The following is a 19,651-nucleotide window of genomic DNA, read 5'->3' as shown; positions in this document are numbered from 1 at the left end:
CTAAGCGTTCCTAGAACGAATCCCCTACCGGCCTTGTGTAATGCGGCTATTAGACTGGAGAGCAGAAGCGTCGACTAAGGCCAGATATTCACTATCAGCTAGATCTGACAGGCGGATCTGATCAGGTGTAGGTACTTGTCAGGTCTACCTGATAGTGAGCGTGCTCATCAGGTCTACCTGATAGTGAGTGTGCTCATCAGGTATCAGGTACACCTGACAGGCGGAACTGATCAGGTGTACCTGTCAGGTCTACCTGATAGTGAGTGGCTGGCCTAATGTTACCCATAATCTTGGGATTATTGCAAAAGGAGAAGGAAGACACGAAAAGAGAAAGCCAGCCGTTCCGAGAACGAATCGCCTTCTGTTGAGGATAAAGTTTGCCGGGGCGGAAATCCAACCCTCGATCCAGCACAGCGCTTACAAGGCAGGCTATATTTAGTCAGTGCTTCCTCTAGGTCTCTAGGAGTACCTATGTACTTGGTAAAATCTTTAGTCAGTCCTAAGTCAAGAATTTTTCGGGTACCTAATGTTAATCATTTAGTCTTAGTCCTAATAAAATCTGGTGTGAACATCACACGACTTTCTATTACATTAAGTCGGACAGTTCTAAAAGTTTCACCATTCGATTCCGCGTGAAAAATCATATGGGATCAACTATTCACTTGCTTATTTGGTATCGGTTCACAAATAAACGGGAAATTTGTTGACACCGGGGAGTATCGAATGGTGCTACTTTTAGCACTCTCTGACTTACAGTTGAGAAGTTTCGGGTTCGATACTCCCCTGTGTCAACAAATTTCCCTTTTATTTGTGAACCATTAACAAGTAAGCATGTGAATAGTTGATCCCATGGGATTTTTCACGCTGAATCGAATGGTGAAACTTTTAGAACTGTCCGACTTACAGTTGAGAAGTTTAATGTAATAGAAAGTCGTGTGATGTTCACACCAGATTTTTTTTTTTTTAACAGCTTTGACAGAGGGAACTGTAACTGCTATGGTCTTATCATCCCGAAATCGAAGAGAGAAGGAAGACAGGATAGGAGAAAGCCAGCCGTTCCGAGAACGAACATCATCCAATCAGGATAAAATCCGCCCCGGGCGGGAATCGAACCCGCGGCCTAGCACTTACAAGGCAGACGCTGGGCAAGCGAAATCCTGTTATACACAAACTTTACCTACTATTAATTTTCATCTACTCGTATCATCAATTTACACTGGTAATACCGCCACTGGTCGCTACTCAATTAAAGTAGCTACCCAATTATTTTCACGATGCTGAGCGCACCCCGAACTCCAAGCACAGAGCCGAAAAAACTTCGACCAAACCGGAAATCGGACCCCGAACCTCCGGAGTGGTAGCTTATTAAAATGAAGTTTCAATGTGGTAAATGGCATCAAATTTATACCGCAGAGTGTTCAAGCCCATGTGTGAATTGATCAACTCAAACACCACTTTCCGCAGAGCAATGGGGGTTTCTCCTGTAGGTTCATTCAGTCCACAGAATGAGATTTCTTCGTCTGACTTGTTTGTCTAAGAATGACATTTTTGACTTTTGCTGCTCATTTTCATGTTTGAGCACAGTGAACTAGCTAGAACACAAACAATCGCTCTACCTAGAACACAAACAATTGCTCTGGCTGGAACACAAACAATTTCCGTTGATTTTCAAGGCGTTCCTTTTTCAGTGAGGCATTGAAGCCCACATTTCTTACTGGATATATCTGCGCTCCGTTCACGACATAACCTTATCCCATCGCCACACAGTGCCATCATCACATACACACAGCAAGACATTGCCATTCTTGGACAAGGTGGTTTGTCTGACTGCTGACATGCAGCGCGGATGTGACAGGATTTGGAACTTGATGGAGGAAGGATCCTGCACGTCCAAGTCCCAGACATAGGTGCGACCTGACTGGTTACCCACCTGGAACACAACACGGTCGCATTGTAGAACCACAGTAAAAAAAAAGTAAAGTACGCTTACTTAATAATTTCAGCAAACAGTAAACTTACAAAGTATTTGCTACAGAGAGTCAGTCAAGGTTGAATGGTAGGGATTACCCTAGGTAATAATTTCGCCATTTGATAGAAATTTCATGTATTTGTGTACACTGTATAGGAATTATAACATTAATCATTTACAACCAATGGAGTCTAAAATTCTCAACAAGAAATAAATAAATCGCTAAATAAATAACACATTGTTATAGCTTACCGCCGCCATTTGTCAAGACCAACAGGTACACAATGGGGCTGCCTGGAAGAAACTGACAAGAAACGCCCTTTATAAAAAGAAGAAAAATAAACAAAAAACATCGTCACTTGATTTTTTTTTTTTAATTTCCCGGGCACAATTCGACTGAGGCGCTTCCTGAAAATACCCGGGTATTTATAAAAATTGGGTATTTACCCTGGGTAAATACCCAGGGTTTACCCCAAAAATAAGTACCCGGGTATTTACCCATCACTAGGAAACAGTAAACTTACAAAGTATTTGCTACAGAGAGTCAGTCAAGGTTGAATGGTAGGAATTACCCTAGGTAATAATTTCGCCATTTGATGGAAATTTCATGTATTTGTGTACACTGTACAGGAATTATAACATTAATCATTTACAACCAATGGAGTCTAAAATTCTCAGAAAGAAATAAATAAATCGCTAAATAAATAACACATTGTTATAGCTTACCGCCGCCATTTGTCTAGACCAACAGGTACACAATAGGGCTGCCTGGAAGAGACTGACAAGAAACGCCAACCCTATTCAAACAGGATTTTTAAATAGGAAAAGATTAGGATAAAGAAGTTATAGCTTACCGCCAGAATTTTCTGCCAATAGTCCATGGAGAAGCGAATGAACCAAATCGACTTAAATAGCAAAAGGCTAGAAAGAAGTTATAGCTTACCGCCAGAATTTTCTGCCAATAGTCCATGGAGAAGCGAATGAACCAAATTTCGCAATCCTTGAAGTTGAGTCGGTTGATAATGGTCACGTTAGTTTCATTCGTACGAAGTTCTTTGTCTTCAAGACGACCAGGCTTCCAACATATGATGCAGTTCTCACAAGACTGAAACAACAGGAAAAGATAGTATAATTATTAGGCATACATTATTTAAAATATCCATCATTGCACGGGACCCGCGAAGCCTAAAGGGGACCCATAACTTGTGAACTAAGTTTCTCTACAAAATTATCAAGTTGAAATATAACTTGCCAGTCCAGTTAGCTTGGAGAGCTGCGGGCCTGCCTTGTGAGTGCTAGGTGGCGGGTTCGATTCCAGCCCAGGGCGAACCTTATCCTAAAGACATCGATTCGTTCTCGGAGAGGCTGGGTTTCTCCTAAATTATTCTTACCAGGCTTCCAACATATGATGCAGTTCTCACAAGACTGGAACAACAGGGAAAGATAGTATAATTATTAGGCATACATTATTTAAAATCTCCATCATTGCACGGGACCCGCGAAGCCTAAAGGGGACCCAAAACTTGTGAACTAAGTTTCTCTACAAAATTATCAAGTTGAAAAATAACTTGCCAGCCCAGTTAGCTTGGAGAGCTGCGGGCCTGCCTTGTGAGTGCTAGGTGGCGGGTTCAATTCCAGCCCAGGGTGAACCTTATCCTAAAGACATCGATTCGTTCTCGGAGAGGCTGGGTTTCTCCTAAATTATTCTCCTTTCTTCGGTTTTATTACGGTAAAACCTCTGTTGTAACCGTTCCCTCTTTTAAATGTCTTCCTTACTTTAAGTCAATTATGAAAAGTAAAACATTTTTCTTACCTTAGAGAGTACAAAGTCTCCAAGCCAGCGCACACAATCGACATAGTTGCGATGAATATCCCGGGTGGAGAACTGAGGGAAATGTTCTTTCTGTGTGTCAAATGGTCGTGTGGACCTAGCAGGGTTAAACGTGTAAGATTCAGCACAAGCGTCCTTGATTTCCGGTTTGGTCAGGTCCCAAAGTTTGAGCGAATGATCCATACCGCACGACATTATTTTCGTACCTAGGAGATCAAAATCCTGAAGATGGAAGAACGGATTAGACATGACTGAATGGGTTCGATAAATAAGTTAGCAAGATACAAGATATTACTACCAAAGTCTCAATACAACTCGACGAATTCGAAGCAATAACCTCCAGATCCGAAATCCACCACGCCACTGAGATTGATTACACCTTTCGGTATTCACATCTATAAATAAGGTAAAGGCCCTTTCCCATTGTAAGTTAAATGAGAGTGTTCCCACTACACATGACACATTTTTTTTTCCCGAACAACAAGTGGGAATGCGCCTTAACTCTTTATAAAGCTGATCTTAACCCTTACCGCACTCAGCACTTCGTCCCTATGACCCTCCACACCTCCAAATATGGCAATGCAGATATCCGTCTTGATATTCCACAGTCGTAGTGTGTGATCTTTGGACACCGACAGGAGGAGGTTGAAGTCTTGAGGATGAAATTTGAGCTCGTTGATGGCATGTCCATGTCCTGGGAGAAATAATAAGAATATTTACAAGTTAGTATTAGTATACTGTTGGAAGAAGACCATCCAAAGATGTTTGACTTTGTGATTTCTATTTTGGGCCTTAGGGGGCCATGTGGGAGCCCTTCTCTCAACTATTATGGGAGCATTGTAGCATAATTTTAAATAGGTAAGCTCCTTTTGCTTATAAAGTAAGAACAAGTAGGGTCTTTACCCTTCCATCCACCCCTGGTGGGTGATTGAAAGGGCCCACCTGCCAGCTTTCATGTCAATCCCCCTTTTTACCATAGAAATGTCGAACACAGGCATGGAATGCAGGGCTGAAGATTCTGATAACTGCTCTGGATCCTGCTACAGCTAGCAAAGGTCTACCACTCTCCAGATCCATGGACCAAGCACATGTGTAGAAATTTTCTTCAATCTGAAATGATTGGGTATTATTAAGCTAAAGATGATTCATCTGATTTTAATGGAATTTAGCAAACATGTTTAACATACAAAGGGCCTTTGTTCATTAGATTTTGGGTTCAATCGATTTCCATCATATTTGAGGAATTAAGTTACAGCGCAGATTCCCCAAATGCATACTTAAATGTTTCATATTAGTGTACCTAATACTTCAACTGCCAAGCTCTAAATGTGTGTCCAAACAAAATCGATCGGCCGTCTATCTCGACATCGATCAACGATACAAATCTATGTTGTCGAGGTAGTGTGGATCTGTGGATGGTTCAGTCGACATTGATCGACAGCCGGTTGACTTTGTGTGTAGGTACACAAATTTAGATCCTAAATATCACTAGACTCCCGCCGGAGACTATCGACCCTTGAACCATCAGTGTGTCCATCTTCTTTTTTAGATCGATTTGGAAAAAGGGCCCTGGGCCCCGGATGACTCAATAAGGGCCAAAACCTAGCTAGTGAATTTCCTTTATGTATTGGACATAATTTACATATATACGTGATTTTATTAATATTGGACCAAACTTTCGAGAATTGCAATGAGAAAATTAGTGCAACTTTAGGAGCTACTCCCGCCGGAGACTATCGACCCTTGAACCATCAGTGTGTCCATCTTCTTTTTTAGATCGATTTGGAAAAAGGGCCCTGGGCCCCGGTTGACTCAATAAGGGCCAAAACTAGCTAGTGAATTTCCTTTATGTATTGGACATATATACGTGATTTCATCAAAATTGGACCAAACTTTCGAGAATTACAATGAGAAAATTAGTGCAACTTTAGGAGCGCCCTGTACGTGTATCATGTGAACTAAAGAACAAATTAAAGTTTTCAAAATCATTTAAAGTAGATACTTACCTATCTACCATGTGTTTAACATGGAGAGTTGTGAGCCATATCGTTAAGCAGTGCTTAACTTAAGCACCAACATGGTATGCATAAACAATGTTTAATCTACAGCGAATTCTTTCAAATTCATTTAAAGTAGATACTTACCTATCTACCATGTGTTTAACATGGAGAGTTGTGAGCTCTATCGTTAAGCAGTGCTTAACTTAAGCACCAACATGGTATGCATTTAAACAACGTTTAATCTACAGCGAATTCTTTCAAATAGGCAAAATATTACCCATCTGACTGGAATCGAGGGCGATATTTTTCTAGAAAATTTGGTTTTAAAGGTGCCAAAATAGTCAACGTTGGCAGCTAAAAATAGAAATAATAAATTACTAATAGACTAGAATTAAAAGTCGAAAATGGAAAAAATAAAAAAATAATAATAAATAATTGACGAATCACGTCTCTCCATTGATGTACTCAAAGCGAACTCACAGCAATTGTTGAAAAGAGTTAAAGAGCTGAATAAATCTCATCGCCCTGATATTACACGAATCACACCGTCCATAATTCTATATCTATATCACATATTTCCACCAAGATTCCTATGGACCATTTCCTCTTGCACCATTTGTCTTCAATTGAGGCATTCAAGGTGAATAAATACCTTTTACACTAAACCATATTCTTGAGGTCTTTGAAATACAATTTTACACTAGATTTTTGAAGTCTAAAGGTATTTAAATAAATACAATTTCAATTACTAACGCCCCACCTAACCGACCTTGTTTGATTAAATATTTCCGCCTACTTAGGTTTTGTTTTCAAAGTCAAAAGTCTCATTACCTATACCTGGTGGACATTATGCTGATGTTATTGTGGACAATTACTTAGACATGTTTCAAATCAGGACCGAAATCAGGTGATCAAAAAGGGAAGGAGGAGGAAATTTAATTTTGTTGAGCATAAATGCTTGTCACAAATGTCGTTCTCCGCTTAGGGGCATGTTGGCAAACAGAAAATGAGTATTCTTGGTCCTAGACGTCTCGAATTCAAATCCTAAGCCATTCATGATGCTTCTTCGTGTGGTCAAGCCTCAGCGCCAAGAAATGTACCAACTAACCAATCTCAGTGGTGCAGTGGTTAAGGCGTTGGACTTCGGATCTGGAGGTTGGTGGTTCGAGTCCAAGTAAAGTCATAAAATTCTTCTAGGTGTAATTGGGGAACGATATTTGTGACGAGGATATTAAATTAAAGTATACTTAACACAATTAAAAATTCCTCCTCCTGGCGCGGGCTCGGTGCGCTTATGTCCCTTAACAAGGCTATATCTATATCACATATTTCCACCAAGATTCCTAGCTGAGAATATTAAAATTCTACCTATACCTGGTGGACATTATGCTGATGTTAAAGGATGAAATCCGCCCCGCGCGGGAATCGAACCCGCAGCCTAGCGCTTACAAGGCAGACGCACTACCAACTAAGCTAACTAGGCTGGCTCTACTCGGTGTTACGCATTGTGTAATACCGGTATTTATCGCCCTGATATTACACGAATCACACCGTCCATAATTCTATATCTATATCACATATTTCCATCAAGATTCCTATCTGAGAATATTAAAATTCTACCTATACCTGGTGGACATTATGCTGTTGTTATTGTGGACAATTACTTAGACATGTTTCAATCAGGACCGAAATCAGGTGATCAAAGGGAAGGAGGAGGAAATTTAATTTTGTTGAGCATAAATGCTTGTCACAAATGTCGTTCTCCGCTTAATACATTACGCTAAATTTAATGACTTGACTTAGACTCGAACCACCAACTTCCAGATCCAGAGTCCACCGCGCTAGCCACTGCACCTTTGAGGTTTGGATCTGGAGGTTTGTGGTTCGAGTCCAAGTCAAGTCATAAAATTCTTCTACGTGTAATAATTGGGGAACGATATTTGTGACGAGCGTATTAAATTTAAGTATGCTTAACACAATTAAAAATTCCTCCTCCTGGCGCGGGCTCGGTGCGGTTTTGTCCCTTAACAAGATCTCCGCTTAATACATTACGCTAAATTTAATGACTTGACTTAGACTCGAACCACCAACTTCCAGATCCAGAGTCCACCGCGCTAGCCAGTATGCTTAAGCATAAATTTAAGTATGCTTAACACAATTTAAAATTCCTCCTCCTGGCGCGGGCTCGGTGCGGTTATGTCCCTTAACAAGGACCTGATATGTTTCAATTTATTTATGCTAATACTGTGTCTTTATCCACATAGCTATCAGAATTATGACTTCACATTCACAAGTTCATAACGCGATGACTTAGGTTCTCGTTCTTGGCTGCTAATGGTTCTCATATCCATCATAGGATTCATACGATTTGTCAGTCATAACAGACTGATCAACTAGCTCCTGTTATGCCCTAACACCTAACTCTTTGGTCCCGCGTTGGACCGGCCACCGGTGAAAGCGCTTTCGACAGCGTTGAGTCACGATTTCCATCATATTTGAGGAATTAAGTTACAGCGCAGATTCCCCAAATGCATACTTAAATGTTTCATATTAGTGTACCTAATACTTTAACTGCCAAGCTCTAAATGTGTGTCCAAACAAAATCGATCGGCCGTCTATCTCGACATTGATCAACGATACAAATCTATGTTGTGAAGCGCTTTCGACAGCGTTGAGTCACGATTTCCATCATATTTGAGGAATTAAGTTACAGCGCAGATTCCCCAAATGCATAATTAAATGTTTCATATTAGTGTACCTAATACTTCAACTGCCAAGCTCTAAATGTGTGTCCAAACAAAGTCGATCGGCCGTCTATCTCGACATCGATCAACGATACAAATCTATGTTGTCGAGGTAGTGTGGATGGTTCAGTCGACATTGATCGACAGCCGGTTGACTTTGTGTGTACACAAATTTAGATCCTAAATATCACTACGACATCGATCAACGATACAAATCTATGTTGTCGAGGTAGTGTGGATGGTTCAGTCGACATTGATCGACAGCCGGTTGACTTTGTGTGTTTAGTGTACCTAATACTTCAACTGCCAAGCTCTAAATGTGTGTCCAAACAAAATCGATCGGCCGTCTATCTCGACATCGATCAACGATAACGATACAAATCTATGTTGTCGAGGTAGTGTGGATGGTTCAGTCGACATTGATCGACAGCCGGTTGACTTTGTGTGTACACAAATTTAGATCCTAAATATCACTAGTTACTAAAATCCTGGAAAGATCCTTACCTTTATGGCCTTTGTTGATATCTATCAGATCTGTTGTCTTGTTGGGACCTGAAGCTAATGGCGCAATTGGTGTACTTTTGGTTCAAAATCAATATCGAAGATATGTACTGCGTACTGAACATGACCACAGAAGAGAGTCAAACGCCTTGTTGAAATCCAACAACCAGTGGCTGTGTGACATTACTTCCACTACGTGAGATGCGTGCAGTATCTGAATTAAAATATACAAATAAATATATAAATATATTGAATATAAGAAAATATAAATTTAATATTTCCGCTCCTCCAAGAGTGATTTATTAATCCGAGACACATTTCTCAGAACAATCGTAAAAAACACCAATTCCTGGTGTGAACAGCACATTCGGAACGACAAATTACCATAATTTACCATATTATTTTCTGACCGTTTTTCTTTATGATTTGTTTGATTTTTTATTGATTTGTACAATTTTGTTTATTACAGGTAGCTGTTAGCTAAAAAACACCAATTCCTGGTGTGAACAGCACATTCGGAACGACAAATTACCATAATTTACCATATTATTTTCTGACCGTTTTTCTTTACGATTTGTTTGATTTTTTATTGATTTGTACAATTTTGTTTATTACAGGTAGCTGTTAGCCGTTGCTTTAATGTCTACTTGTCTACGATTAAATTGTTTTACAATTTTCTTTAATGTTTTGTTGTGTGAGTTGCTGTTTGTCGTATGTAACAATTGAATAAAATTGTTAACACTCCTGTATATTTGTACTTTCCTGTTTACTGTTCAATTTGTTTGAACGCCCTTGATAACTTCTTTCAATATCTTCTATTTCGCATAGGAAATAGGTAGGGTTCATTCCAAAATCCAATTTCCAGTGAACACATCTAAAGGTGTCGAACATAGTCCACCGGCCGTCGATCGATGTCGACTGAACCGTCCACACTGCCTCGACAACATAGATTCACCTCGTCGATCGATATCGATTGACGACCGGTCGACTATGTTTGGACACACTTGTCTACTTGTCTACGATTAAATTGTTTTACAATTTTCTTTAATGTTTTGTTGTGTGAGTTGCTGTTTGTCGTATGTAACAATTGAATTGTTAACACTCCTGTATATTTGTACTTTTCTGTTTGCTGTCCAATTTGTTTGAACGCCCTTGATAACTTCTTTCAATATCTTCTATTTCGCATAGGAAATAGGTAGGGTTCATCCCAAAATCCCATTTCCCAGTGAACACATCTAAAGGTGTCGAACATAGGCGACCGGCCATCGCATTGATGTCGACTGAACGGTCCACACTGCCTCGACAACATAGATTCACCTCGTCGATCGCTGTCGATTGACGACCGGTCGACTATGTTTGGACACACCTTAAACTCCAAGAGACGGATGTTTAGGACATCTCTACCTCTTGGTTGAGAGATAGTTAACTTTTCCTAACCTTGTTTAGTCAGTTGGGGTAAAGGGACTTTTCAGTCCTATTAGGACAGGATAAAAAGGGTATATTCTATTCTATGTACAACCTCGTTGTGGGGGCTCATCCGCCAATCGGATCTTTTCAGGGACTTTTCAGTCTCATCCTATCAGTATTAGATCTTGCCACGGACGAGACACTTCCAAGAATAAAATTAATCCCCCATGCTGTTCAATTGCAGAAATGTAAACAAAGTTTTGTAAATAGAACGAAATCAATCAATAGTAAAAAGATATAAAGCAAACATATTTATTTTATGCTGTGAAATTAAATGGAAGATAAACATGGTAATATTATCGACAACTCTTTAAATTATTGCATTTTCCACAAGGAGCTTCAACAGGGTGTGAAAAATTACAATTATTATTTTCATTATTGAATTATTATTTTTTATTATTGAATTATTATTAATATTTGAAATTTCTTTTTCCATTATGTTGTTCTTGTCAATATAAATACTCAGAAATTGTTGCTATTATCGCCAAATATTCTTTATTATTGAATTATTATTTTTTATTATTAAATTATTATTAATATTTGAAATTTCTTTTTCCATTATGTTGTTCTTATCAATATAAATACTCAGAAATTATTGCTATTATCGCCAAATATTTTGTTGGAAAAATATAGATCATATCAAATTGAAAAGAATAAAATAAATTGTGGCTCAGGACCAAGAACTCCAAGAAGTTTCCTACAAAACGGCCATTTGTTTGTTTGTTTGTTTGTTTTCTTTTTTTAACTGACTTGTGCCCAGCTTTTCTGAGACTTCCTTCCGTCTGAATTGAGGAAAATCCTACTTTGAGCGTAAATCACTTCAAATCTCTCAGAATGTTGAGAATATAAAAAATAATTTCAAATTTCACTTAACCCTTGGAGTCTCAATAGGTGTGAAACCATCTCAATGAGTTCTACAGTTCACTAAACCATTAGTTTTCAGCTTAACTCCACATACACAAGAAGCCCACTTTGAAGCTTAGGTGTGGAGCAAACAGCACTGATCAACTAGCTCCTGTTATGCCCTAACTCTTTGGTCCCGCGTTGGACCGGCCACCGGTGAAAGCGCTTTCGACAGCGTTGAGTCGTCCATGTTCTCCCGCCAATAGGGGAAGCACCAAAAATGGGAAATTCATATCGATTGGTGATTTGTGCTTCAAATAGGTCCCACTAATATTTCATATTGAAATTCGGTCCCAAAAATAAATTTCGAAACATCCATTTTCATCCCCGGAGGCCATCAGGGCCGGAAGTCTAAATTTCATTTTTGGGTCTGAATTTCAACATGAGCCATTAGTGGGGCCTATTTGAAGCTCAAATCACCAATCGATATGAATTTCCCATTTTTGGTACTTCCCCTATTGGCGGGAGAACATGGAAAAATGAAAATTTCAACAGGCCATAACTCTGGCCCTGGTTGTCGAATCGACTTAAAACTTGTACCAATGTACTACGTTCTTTAAGACCTTCAATATGATGCATCAAAAGTAGGGGGTTCTTATTTAGGATTTAAAAAAAGTCCCTGAATTGTGAATGCACTGTATGTTGATCGAATTTTAATGTATTCTGAAAGGTAACACCCAGATCCTTTTTTGATTCGACTCGATTTATAACAGAATCATTTATTTTATAACTGTATATGCTTCTAGATCTTTTGGTTGTGATGGTCATGACATCACATTTCTTTATATACTGAATTGAAGTTGGATCTCCTTCAGCCATGTGTCCACAGCAATCAAATCCTCCTGCATCAGACGACTATCGTTTTCATTTGATATTACACGGCCATGTGTCCACAGCAATCAAATCCTCCTGCATCAGACGACTATCGTTTTCATTTGATATTACACGGTATAACTTGAAGTCGTCCGCAGACAGAAGGTATTTCGAGTGCTGTATACACCCCCCAATACCATCAATGAGCACCGCAAAAAGGAGGCCGGATAACTTTGAACCTTGAACTACAGAGGACGATGGAAAATAGGGCTCAGATAATGCTCCCCCGAAAAACACCCTTTGTTCTCTTCTCCGGAGATATGATGCAAAGAATTTCACCAGATCTCCCGAGAATCCGAACAGGGCCAACTTCCTGAGGAGCACATCATGAGAAACCTGATCAAAAGCGCGGTGGATATCGGTGTATATTACGTCAACCTGCGCTCCTCCACTGCCCAAAGCCCTGGCCACATATGTATATGTATATGTATAGAACTCAACTGGGTTCGACACTGTCGACTTTCTTAGCATAAAACCATGCTGGGCATGAGGAGCACATCATGAGAAACCTGATCAAAAGCGCGGTGGATATCGGTGTATATTACGTCAACCTGCGCTCCTCCACTGCCCAAAGCTCTGGCCACATATGTATAGAACTCAACTGGGTTCGACACTGTCGACTTTCTTAGCATAAAACCATGCTGGGCAAGCAAAAACCTGTTATACCTACACAAACTTAGAAATGTGTGATATTACTGTTACATTCGACACTGGTATTTACGAAGAAAAGTCATTATTCTGGGATTTTTTAGGTACTGAGGTTACTTAGTGATCTTAAATAAGTCTGGGAAAACGGCTAAAGACAAAGATAAGTTGAAAATATAAAATTAAAAGAAAAGAAAATAATAAATTATTTTCCATCACTCCTACATCTTTGAACCAATGATCAATATAAAATTAAAACACACAACCTCTCTCTATGACAACTCAAACACTGATTGGTGAAATGTTGTTACACATTCCTGTCTGTGAGTTATTGCTTGAACACAATTTTCCATGAGCAGATCAAACAATACCTAATCCTAATAGTATTAGTACAAGTATTGTTCAACTTGTTACCAAGTAGGTACCTACAACGTGTTAAACTCCAGTGAGGTCGATAAAGTGTGGGCGGGATTGTTTTTATTTATGTCTTTTGTGATACTTTATTGTTTGTTGTTGCGTTTTTCATGGACATCTTTAAGTGCCTGCGGTTGGTAAAGAATGAAGAATGTAAAGATGTAGATAAGATAAACTCCAGTGAGGTCGATAAAGTGTGGGCGGGATTGTTTTTATTTATGTCTTTTGTGATACTTTATTGTTTGTTGTTGACTTGTTGTGTTTTTCATGGACATCTTTAAGTGCCTGCGGTTGGTAAAGAATGAAGAATGTAAAGATGTAGATAATGCTCGTGTTGATCTGAAAGAATGTCAATAATGCTTTCAAAGGGACTTTTGAATTGGCAAGTGGTTTACTATCCAACCAAATGTTCCCCATCCCTAACTAAATCAAAAGATAAGATACATATTAAAATCTTTGTCTGTTACATATTTTTATTGGTATTTCGAAATATGGAAGATGTAGGATGATTGATTCGTCTCCCAAAATAGGGATGACTCGTTTTACCTTGCTTGAACACAATTTTCCATGAGCAGATCAAACAATACCTATTTATTATTATTATGTTAAGGCGGTCTCTTCCTGATCCCTGATGTGCCGCGTCCATTTTAGTTTAGGACTATTGCACTGCCATATACCTAATCCTAATAGTAGATATTAGTACAAGTTAGTATTGTTCAACTTGTTACCAAGTACCTACTTTACTAACCTTGTGAACAGGCAATTGATTCGTCTCCCAAAATAGGGATGACTCGTTTTACCTTGCTTGAACACAATTTTCCATGAGCAGATCAAACAATACCTAATCCTAATTAAGGAGCGCGGTAGCGCTCCGCCCCGCCAAGTCAAGAAAGTTTGATAGTAGATATTAGTACAAGTTAGTATTGTTCAACTTGTTAAGGCTAAGCATAGTCTCAAGGCATTTGATTGGTCAATTTCGACTTGAGACTGATCTAAGAACGATCATTCTTGTTCATAAATACGAGTGTCAGCGGTAAAAACGACTCATTTGAATCACTAACACCCTCGGTAGTCCGTGCATCATAATCAAAATCATTGACAATGTATGTATGTGTACATCTACATATGTCGCGTCGATAACATTGATATTGATCGAAGGCAGGCTGGTAAAGGGGATTACCCCGACTTTTGTTTCATGATCTTTCAGGTCATTTGCTTTATCTTATCCCACACGAAAAATTCCATATCTAACTTTTGCTTATCGTTTTAGACGAATTTGCTAACCGATTTTGCTAGTGTGGAATGTTCCTCTCGAACTATTTTGCTTACCGTTCCCCTCTCTTTTTATGCTATGTAAGCTATGTTACTGTGGACGTCTACACGGGTCTCACTCACACGGTCCGTGGATAATTACGAGCAACTTCTAGCCATAAACGATTTATTAATAACCCTTTAATTCTGACAATAAATTAATCCGGGATATCTTGTAGGAAACCAAATCAAATGAAGCCAGGCTCGAGAGCTATAAATGTGGCCAGGGCCGGTTGTGGGGATTGATTTCAGTGATGTGATCTATTAGGTGGTTTTTATGCCTGATGAAAATTTGGAAAACAGATCCTTGAGCTGTGTTCACACATAGATGACGGTCATCAACTATATGTGTGGACACAGCTGTATGCTAAAGTAGAGCGGAAAGCATAGATCTTTTTGCTCACAAATTTACCTCGCGTCGATTGACGGCCGGTCTATGTTTGGACACACCTGATGTTAGTTTAATTGCTGCTAGGGGTAAAAACTTTACCTACTTCGGTATTACCTGGGTGAGGAATAAACCAAATAAAAAGTTCTTTTGAGAAAAAAAAGATCAGTTTGGTATGCCAAATCTACTGCCAAATCCAGTATCCAACCAATCTATTGTCTTTGAGATCCAGTTAACCAGATAGATTAATTTTCCCATTTTCAACGCTGAAAAGGCATGTAGGTATTTTATGCAAGCATTAGCTGTTCATATAGCGTTAACTAAAATGGCAAGAGAGACACTCTGTATACAGTGCCAAATCCAGTATCCAACCAATCTATTGTCTTTGAGACCCAGTTAACCAGATTAATTTTCCCATTTTCAACGCTGAAAAGGCATGTACCTATTTTATGCAAGCATTAGCTGTTCATAGCGTTAACTAAAATGGCAAGAGAGACACTCTGTATACAGCTATACACCTTGGTCAAATGGTCACTTATCTGCTATAAATGAGCTCAAAGTACCTGTTCACGTCTACAAACTATTCAATATACAACAATTTTGTGTTTTCAGAACAACGTATCTCTCTCCTACCAACATCAAATGGTCACTTATCTGCTATAAATGAGCTCAAAGTACCTGTTCACGTCTACAAACTATTCAATATACAACAATTTTGTGTTTTCAATTTCTCAACGTATCTTTCTCTCCGACCAACGAGGAAGGGAAACTTTTACAAAAAACACAATTTACCCATAATTACGTTTAATAATAGACACTGTTGTGAGTTAGTAGATCTCCCTGAGGCACGCCTCTTAATCATTGCACAGTTTACACACTTGTTATCTTGTTAACTAACTTTTACAAAAAACACAATTTACCCATAATTACGTTTAATAATAGACACTGTTGTGAGTTAGTAGATCTCCCTGAGGCACGCCTCTAATCATTGCACAGTTTACACACTTGTTATCTTGTTAACCAGCTAATTATGATGATAAAATATGTGTGCACCAAGTTCTGGATTCTGGACAAAGATATGGGTGCCTGGGCACGTTGGTTATGATGATAAAATATGTGTGCACCAAGTTCTGGATTCTGGACCAAGATATGGGTGCCTGGGCACGTTGTCGTTTGGGAGGGACTGTTGAAAACGTGCCACGAGAAAGTCGAATGCCGTGGAATCACAAAGCGAAACGCCGTTTTGTGTCCATGTAGTGTACATTTTATAGACTTAGCGGTACTATATATTGAAAAACGACTCATTTGAATCACTAACACCCTCGGTAGTCCGTGCATCATAATCAAAATCATTGACAATGTATGTGTACAATATTGTACATCTACATATGTCGCGTCTCGCCGATAACATTGATATTGATCGAAGGCAGGCTGGTAAAGAGGATTACCCCGACTTTCGTTTCATGATCTTTCAGGTCATTTGCTTTATCTTATCCCACACGAAAAATTCTATCTCTAACTTTTGCTTATCGTTTTAGACGAATTCTTATGATGATAAAATATGTGTGCACCAAGTTCTGGATTCTGGACCAAGATATGGGTGCCTGGGCACGTTGTCGTTTGGGAGGGACTGTGGAAAACGTGCCACGAGAAAGTCGAATGCCGTGGAATCACCAAGCGAAACGCCGTTTTGTGTCCATGTACTGTGCATTTTATAGGGACTGTGGAAAACGTGCCACGAGAAAGTCGAATGCCGTGGAATCACCAAGCGAAACGCCGTTTTGTGTCCATGTACTGTGCATTTTACCTATAGACTTAGCGGTACTACATATTGAAAAACGACTCATTTGAATCACTAACACCCTCGGTAGTCCGTGCATCATAATCAAAATCATTGACGAAAACGTGCCACGAGAAAGTCGAATGCCGTGGAATCACCAAGCGAAACGCCGTTTTGTGTCCATGTACTGTGCATTTTATAGACTTAGCGGTAATACATATTGAAAAACGACTCATTTGAATCACTAACACCCTCGGTAGTCCGTGCATCATAATCAAGATCATTGACTATGTATGTATGTATGTGTACATCTACATATATCGCGTCGCATCGATAACATTGATATTGATCGAAGGCAGGCTGGTAAAGGTGTATGTATGTATGTATGTATGTATGTATGTATGTATGTATGTATGTATGTATGTATGTATGTATGTATGTATGTGTACATCTACATATGTCGCGTCGCGCCGATAACATTGATATTGATCGAAGGCAGACTGGCAAAGGGGATTACCCCGACTTTTGTTTTATGATCTTTCAGGTCATTTGCTTTATCTTATACCGCACGAAAAATTCTATCTCTATGATGCGCAGAGACGTGTTGCGAACGCCAAGTAAAAGGTAGAAACACACTACCATCACGTCACGTGAAGTCACGTGAGTCAGAAAGATGTAGTTCAAAGTTTTCCTATAATATTGCAGGTAATTTCGTTCAAGATAGCCACACTACTATCACGTCACGTGACGTTCCTTTGGTTTTCGATAGGTGTTTTGATGCGCAGAGACGTGTTGCGAACGCCAAGTAAAAGGTAGAAACACACTACCATCACGTCACGTGAAGTCACGTGAGTCAGAAAGATTTAGTTCAAAGTTTTCTTATAATATTGTAGGTAATTTCGTTCAAGATAGCCACACTACTATCACGTCACGTGGCGTTCCTTTGGTTTTCGGTAGGTATTCTGAAACATTAGGAGATAATGCCACATCCACTAATAATGGATTGTCTGGCATAGCCAGTGAAGTAAGTACAATGACTTGTATTTGTATTGCACAAAATCCATACCTCAGATGGGATTGAAGCAACACCCTCCTGATGAGGTTCGTTCTCAGAACGGCTGGCTTTCTCCTATCCTGTCTACCTTCTCTCTTCGCTTTCTGGACGACAAGATCTTAGCAGTTACAGTTCCCTCTATCAAACCTCTTTAAAAAAAAAAAAAAACTTGAGTCGGTCTTGTGGTATCCGTTTCACCACGGTTTGTTTCGGGACCCATCATCAGTAATTCAGTTCACTTAAATAAATAACTTTACAACTATGCTGAAATAATGGCCATATAATGTACTCGAGGTATCTGCTCAACCTATCATATACCATAATACCTCTCTACCTACTTCAATATAGGAATCAATGGCGTAGACTCAATGGGATCTGGGGGGGCACAGCATCCCTTCCTCTCTACCATTTTTTCTTATTCTCACTCCCCTACTCACTACTTACAAAAGAGAAGAGAGAAAGAGAGGCTTAATAGAGGGAGTTGTATCTGTTAAGGTATACAACTATGCTGAAATAATGGCCATATAATGTACTCGAGGTATCTGCTCAACCTATCATATACCATAATACCTCTCTACTTCAATATATGAAGTAGTGGCGGAGACTCCATGGGACCTAGGGAAGCCCCTACTTTTGACTCCCCCTTCTTACTACTTAAAAAAGTGATAATCTATATTAGGTAATACATAGTAACCTGAATTCTACCTTTATTTATAATTTTAGACTGTCGAATTAGGACATGTACGACTTGTAGTCCCTCTATTTCTTCCTCCTCCTCCTTCGCCTTTTCCCGTGTATAGTTTAATATTGCTTTGATAATAGTTCCCCTTTTGAAAATCTCACTTCACGCCACTCACAAAGAGGCACACCAGTCTAATGGTCATTTGCGCTCCACATTATACCATTGTGAAGGCATTAATAGTTCTCATGTGGGTAAAAAGAAGTCATTAAGTAGTTAAGCAATGATAATGTGGTGTAGTTAAGCAATGATGGTGTAGTTAATACTGACATAGGAAGTACCCTAGCTATTTGTGCATTAACAAGTGCCTGTCTGGTGCTAACAGTGGCTACCATTGTGAAGGCATTAATAGTTCTCATGTGGGTAAAAAGAAGTCATTAAGTAGTTAAGCAATGATAATGTGGTGTAGTTAAGCAATAATGGTGTAGTTAATACTGACATAGGAGGTACCCTAGAATTCCTAGATATTTGGGCATTAACAAGTGCCTGTCTGGTGCTAACAGTGGCTCTCATGTTTGGGCACTTGGACGCTTTACTAATAAAATCCGCCCCGGGCGGGAATCGAACCCGCGGCCTAGCGCTTACAAGGCAGACGCACTACCAACTAAGCTATCTAGGCTGGCTTATCTCTAACTTTTGCTTATCGTTTTAGACGAATTTGCTAACCGATTTTGCTAGTGTGGAATGTTCCTCTCGAACTATTTTGCTTACCGTTTACCCCTCTCTTTTTATGCTATGTAAGCTATGTTACTGTGGACGTCTATACGGGTCTCACTCACACGGTCCGTGGATAATTACGAGCAACTTCTAGCCATAAACGATTTATTAATAACCCTTTAATTCTGACAATAAATTAATCCGGGATCTTGTAGGAAACCAAATCAAATGAAGCCGGGCTCGAGAGCTATAAATGTGGCCAGGGCCGGTTGTGGGGATTGACTTCAGTGATGTGATCTATTAGGTGCTTTTTATGCCTGATGAAAATTTGGAAAACAGATCCTTGAGCTGTGTCCAACTGTCCACACATAGTCG

The 19,651-nt window shown here is 39.4% G+C and overlaps 2 protein-coding genes across 2 annotated transcripts in view; one reads left to right on the top strand and one right to left on the bottom strand.

Annotated features, from left to right (window-relative positions):
- Positions 1-1,521: 1,521 nt before the first annotated feature.
- On the bottom strand, positions 1,522-4,908 carry LOC103513489 (polycomb protein eed-B). The gene is made up of 5 exons (XM_026826665.1): positions 4,775-4,908; positions 4,331-4,494; positions 3,783-4,022; positions 2,913-3,074; positions 1,522-1,930 (listed from the first exon to the last, which is right to left on the bottom strand). The coding sequence occupies exons 1-5, from the start codon at positions 4,875-4,877 to the stop codon at positions 1,736-1,738; spliced, it is 864 nt and encodes a 287-aa protein (XP_026682466.1). The 5' UTR covers positions 4,878-4,908; the 3' UTR covers positions 1,522-1,735.
- Positions 4,909-12,788: 7,880 nt separating this feature from the next.
- LOC103513488 (eukaryotic peptide chain release factor GTP-binding subunit ERF3A) overlaps positions 12,789-19,651 on the top strand; it is a 42,573-nt gene continuing 35,710 nt past the window's right edge. Inside the window, exon 1 of the mRNA XM_026826667.1 lies at positions 12,789-12,861. Coding sequence (XP_026682468.1) covers positions 12,789-12,861 — 73 coding nt within the window. The remainder of the gene's footprint in view (positions 12,862-19,651) is intronic.

This window comes from Diaphorina citri, unplaced genomic scaffold (assembly GCF_000475195.1).
Source record: "Diaphorina citri unplaced genomic scaffold, Diaci psyllid genome assembly version 1.1 scaffold978, whole genome shotgun sequence".
Lineage (NCBI taxonomy): Eukaryota > Metazoa > Arthropoda > Insecta > Hemiptera > Psyllidae > Diaphorina > Diaphorina citri.
This window is presented reverse-complemented; position numbering and strand designations above follow the sequence as displayed.